The sequence below is a fragment of the Chrysochloris asiatica genome, unplaced genomic scaffold (genome assembly GCF_000296735.1).
Source record: "Chrysochloris asiatica unplaced genomic scaffold, ChrAsi1.0 scaffold00031, whole genome shotgun sequence".
Taxonomy (NCBI): domain Eukaryota; kingdom Metazoa; phylum Chordata; class Mammalia; order Afrosoricida; family Chrysochloridae; genus Chrysochloris; species Chrysochloris asiatica.
In genome coordinates this window covers 20766129-20771583 of record NW_006408549.1, presented here as the reverse complement: position 1 = coordinate 20771583, position 5455 = coordinate 20766129, and the positions used below count along the sequence as shown (strand labels likewise).

Sequence of the window (5455 nt, the reverse complement as noted above, 5' to 3'; positions counted from 1 at the left end):
CTGTGTGTTCCCTCTGTTGGTCTGTTTCTAATTGTTGTAGATGCTGTGTTAATGTGTTAATTTTGGTTCTTTCTTCTTTTTGGATATGTGCATTTATCACAATAAATTGTCCTCCCAGAAGTCTAGTAGGGGTTCTGTTGGTGCCACTTTCTAACCAACAGATTTCTATGCTCTCCTCTCAACCTCTCACCTTCCTGCACTTGTAATTTCTGTGTAGCAACCAGAAATGTAACATGGGATGTATGTCAATAATGTGTAATGTTAACAAATTGGTGGTGGTGGTGTGCTGTGGAGTCAGTTCTGACTCATAGTGACCCTGCATGGGGTTTCAGAGGTTGTAAATCTTTACGGGAGCAGAAAGCCTCATCTTTCTCCTGAGGAACAGCTGGTCGCTTCAAACTGCTGACTTTGAGGTTAGCAGCCTGACTGGTAACCACTACACTATCAGAGCTTCAGGAAGTCAGCTAGGATTTCAAAGACTTAGGTAGGATAAACACTGCACTGCTAACTATGAAGCCAGCAGGTCAAACCCATCAAACCACTCCTTGGAAACCCTATGTAGGTAGGGTCACTATGAGTCAGAACCAACTCAAGGGCACTTAAGAACAACATTGAATTATTTAAACTCTTAATTTTACAAATAAGAACATTTGAGGCTCAGGTTAGCTAATGTTGTTGTTAAGTGCTGTCGAGTTGATTCCAGCCCATAGTGACCCTGTATAGGGTTTCCAAGGAGCAGCTGGTGAGCTTGAACCACCAACCTTGCAGTTCAAACAGCTTTGCAGTCTGACGCATTAGTCCATAGCACCACACCAGGATAGGTTGCTTAAATTGTATAGTCACTAGTAAAATCCTAATTTTATTTGCATCATAATTTAGTGTTCTCCCCAGTTTATTAAATAGTAAAACCTCTTGATAATAAGGTTGTCAGAAGCTGTTGGTGCAATGGTTAAGTTTTCAGCTGGTAATAGAAAAGTTGAAGTTAAGAATCTACCAATCACTCAGATTTGTTCCCATAAAGATTACAGCCTGGAAAACTCTCTGGGACAGTTTTACTCTGTCCTATAGGATTATTATGTGTTAGAATTGACTTGACAAAATACAACAACAATAAGGTTACCAGGGTTAGAAAAAAAATAAATGTGAACTACCCAGAGCAGAGAGACACATACTCAATATCAAAGATTACAAAGTAAATATCTGTGCTTTTACTTTTTATTTTATTTTATTTTATTTTGCCTAGTTTATTTCTGTAATTTTTATTGCCACCTTTTTTTTTGGTTTCCCATATTCCTATGCACACTGAATAAATAAAAATGACATTTAGCTCTACCAGTTTACAGGAAACAGCTTTGTTCTATACAGTGCACTTAATTTTCTGGCCAATTACCTTATCAAAACAGATAGCAATTGAGTAATCTTAAGTATAGTCTTTCTCTATTCCCTTTCCAACTCTGCTGCTTTTATTCACATGCGCCCCCCAGTGTGATTTTGAAGATAATCACAGACATTTCAAATTGTACTGCTTTGCAGACCAACCAAGTTTTACATTACCTCTAATGTGGATGAAAGCACTTTGCAAATGCTAATTTATCGCTATGCCCTCAAAGTGTAAGGCAAACTCATTTACTCACAGAAGTAATCATCAGATACCAGAAACATTACCATTTCTGAGGAACTATAATCTTTTACGCTGATAAAAGAAGTTTTATTCAATACTGTTAAGGGCTTGCATATGAAAATATTTGACAAAATGTTAGTCATTTGACATGGTAAAGAAACAAAACAGTAGGCTTTAAGCCAAGATTTAGAGCAGGTGAAATAAATGGCCCCAGATTGAATAACAAATGCTCAATAACATATTCCTGAAGCTATAGTTCTGATCACAAGATCCTAACAGGCCTGGAGCACGGCCATCTTTATGATATGAGTGGTTACATCCAGCAAAGTGCCTGGCACAGAGGAAAAACAATGAATACTTGTTAAAGGAATCATTCACTGAATTCACATTATCCTCTCATCATCACGTAATGTTTTGAAAACATTAAGCAAGAATTGAATCAAGCAGGGGAGAATGCATTTACAAATTCTTTCCATTTCTTCTCCTCCTACAGAAAACGCCAGATCAAACCCACTGCCATAGAGTAGATTGTGACTCGTAGCCACTCTATATGGGACAGCATAGAAGCCTGCTCCTTAGGGATTCGGAGACTGTAAATCTTTACAGAAACAGGCAACCTCATTTTTCTCCCTCTGAGCAACTGGTGTGTTTCAACCACCAACTCTGCTGTAGCAGCTGCTTAATCCACAGGGTCACCAGGTCTCCTCAAAGTCAGTTTTCTAGAAGAGCAGTTGGGTATAGCAAATAGTTAAGCATTCTACTACAAGTCAAAAGGTTGGTAGTTCAACTCCATCCAGGGGTACCTCCAAAGAAAGTCCTGGTGATCTGCTTCAGAAAAGCCATAGCCTTGAAAACCCTACAGACTTGATCTGCTCAATTACACATGAGTTGTAATTGACTTGAAGGCTACTGGTTTTTAATTTTCCATCATTCCACAAGATAGTATAAGTTGTAATTGTTATTAAATGCCATCAAGACAGTTCTAACTCCTAGTGACCCTGCATAAGGCTTCCAAGGTGCAACTGGTGGGATAATATAAATAGGAAATATTCATTTCACCTCAGGTACTACTAACTGGGACTTTTAAAATGGGGACAAAAAAAAAAAGAAACATGGACAGAATGACATAACTTTTCCATAGTATGAATTCTCACATACTCCCAAGAAAAAAGTGAGTATAATCAGTTTAAATTCTATCATCTCTATTCTATGAGAGTTATAAATGGAGCCACAAAAGGCAGAAAGAAAAGACAACTGTGCCCTCTACCCAATTCTGCCACTAACTTTAACATAACTTTCTATGGCTCAATTCCTCATTCATTAAAGGATTTTTTCTTGAAGAAAAAAAGAAATCCTAAAGCCAAGATCATCTTGCTTCTATGATCCACTTATTCTTTAAGGCACTGGGACAACTTTGAGAGTGGATAACTTCGTCAAAGCTAATTTTATTGGGAAGCGATCGGGTAGAGCAAATGGTTAAGCACTCTACTACAAGTCAAAAGTTTGGCAGTTTAAATCCACCCAGGCTACCTCAAAATAAGTGCCTGGTAATCCACTTCCAAGGAGTACTGGTATGGTGCTATGGGTTAATGGGCTGGACTGCAAGGTTCAAGCTTACCAGCTGCTCCTCAGAAACCCTCTACAGGGTCAATATGAGTCAGAACTAACTCCACAGCACTTAACAACAACAATACACTTCCAAAAGATCATGGCCTTGAAATCCTGTAGACTCAGTTTTACTTCTGCACATATGGTTACCAGAGATGATGTTTAATCACTTTAGTCCCAAGGAGACCCCAAGTCCACTCTGATTCCAATTCAGTAGAATCAGCCATTTTTGTTCTTCTCTAAGCCATTATGTTGCACTGTGCATATACAAGTTCTCATTTAGATATTGATGTTGTTGTTAAGTGCCATCAAATAGATTCTGACACAAAGCCACCCTTTGTAGGGTTTCCGAAGCTGTAAATCTTTGTGGGAGCAGAAAGCCTCTAATTCTTAAATAAGAGTAAAATAATAGAGCCATATATCAACCATTTTCTCAGTATTAAACTTGCACTAGGATTCCTGGTGTAATGGTGTAGGGTGTAGAGTGGTGTGTGGTGGACTATTACCCCATAGGTCAGCAGTGTAAACACACCAGCTGCTCCTTGGAAACCCTATACAGATCCTCTGTAAGTTGAAACCAACTTGAAGGCACTTAACCACAACAACAAACATGCACTCAGCCTTGGTACAGTGTTATAGGATAAGCACTGGACTGCTGCCTGTAAGGTCTGTGGCCCAAACCCATCAACTGCTCTAGGAAACACTATGTAGGGTCACTATGAGTTTGAACCAACATGATGGCACACAGCCACAACAACAACCCTAGCAGCTATGGACAGATCTTTAAGCAATCATGTACCAAAAGTTTCCAAGGAGATCAAGGAATAACTCCATAGACTTGGACAGAGCCCTGGGATTAAGCAAACAGTTGTAGGAAATGTCCCTTAGAAGCCAGTTCATCCATACATGCTTATACTTCACCAAATAGTGTTGAATAGAACGGGATTCTGTGATTTCCTTGGTCAACATGTGCATTCAGTGGCAATTATTTATCTCAAAGCAACCAGCCTGCCATCCTTGACCCTTTGCTACACAGGAATCATCTAGGTCCTACTTATATTTCATGAAGACAATGAATAAGCATTGTACTAATATCTAAATGAGGAAGGCAGCTGAGAATCACAGAATCGTGGTTCGATCCCACCAGCTGTTCTACAGGAGAAAGATGAGGCTTTCTGCTCCCACAAGGATGTACAGCCTCAAAAGCCCTATACAGGGTCGCTATGAGTTGAAATCAACTTAATGGCACTTAACACCACATCAATATCTAAATGAGAACTTGTATCTGCACAGTGCAACATAATGTGCATGCATTACTGTAATCAACCTCACTGCAGCCCTATCAGAGTCCTGGTGTGGTGCTGTAGGATAAATACTGGACTGCAAGGTCAGTTTGAACCTCAAGGTGGCGCTTCAAATCCACCCGCTACTCCTCAGAAAGCCTACCCAGGGTCGCTATAAGTAGAAACTCAAACGCACTTAACAACAGCCCTATGTGGTAAATATTATTGTGATACCTATTTTACAGTCTCTTAATTTTACCAAAGGAGCTCTTGTAGCGTACTGGTTACGAATCAGGCTGCGAGCCGCAAGGTCAGCAGTTCGAAACTACCAGCTGCTCCTCGGGAGAAAGATGAGGCTTTCTGCTCCCGTAAAGATTTGCAGCCTCTGAAACCCTGTGCAGGGTCGCTATGAGTCGGAACCGACTCGACGGCACTTAATAATAACAACAATTTTACCCATCTTCTGCTAGCCTGCTCAGAGTTTACATTTTCAACTCAGCCCCAGGCCATGCCCTAGACCAGCGCTTCATCAGGCGCTTTACCTGGCGAGGACACGGAGGTCGAACTTGGCTCGAAAGCGGACCACCTGCATCCTCTGAGCTGCCAGGGCCACCGCTGCGGATCCAGGCTCAGCGCCTGTAGCGTGACCTTGACCCTCCTGCTTGACTCCGACCAGCGCAGGCGACTCCGGGACGACCTTCCTGCTGGCGCCACAACCCATCCCCAGCAGCATGTGCCCCACCGCGCTCCAGAAAAGGGCCCGTGGCTCCCGGAAAGAGGGGACTCTGAGGGGGCCGCCCTTTTATCCCCAGAACAACTGAGAGGGGGCGGGACAGAGCGACTCACCTATTAAGGCCCAAACCAAGTGGGCTCATTGCTGGGGAATGCATTCCCAGTCAGTGACCCTATAGAACAGAGTTGAACTAACCGCACCTTACGGGTT

At 41.7% G+C, this 5455-nt stretch overlaps 1 protein-coding gene across 1 annotated transcript in view; it reads right to left on the bottom strand.

Moving 5' to 3' along the window:
* PSKH2 (protein serine kinase H2) overlaps positions 1-5233 on the bottom strand; it is a 28806-nt gene extending 23573 nt beyond the window's left edge. The window contains exon 1 of the mRNA XM_006859236.1: positions 5055-5233. Within this exon, the coding sequence (XP_006859298.1) occupies positions 5055-5233 (179 nt within the window). The remainder of the gene's footprint in view (positions 1-5054) is intronic.
* Positions 5234-5455: the final 222 nt, after the last annotated feature.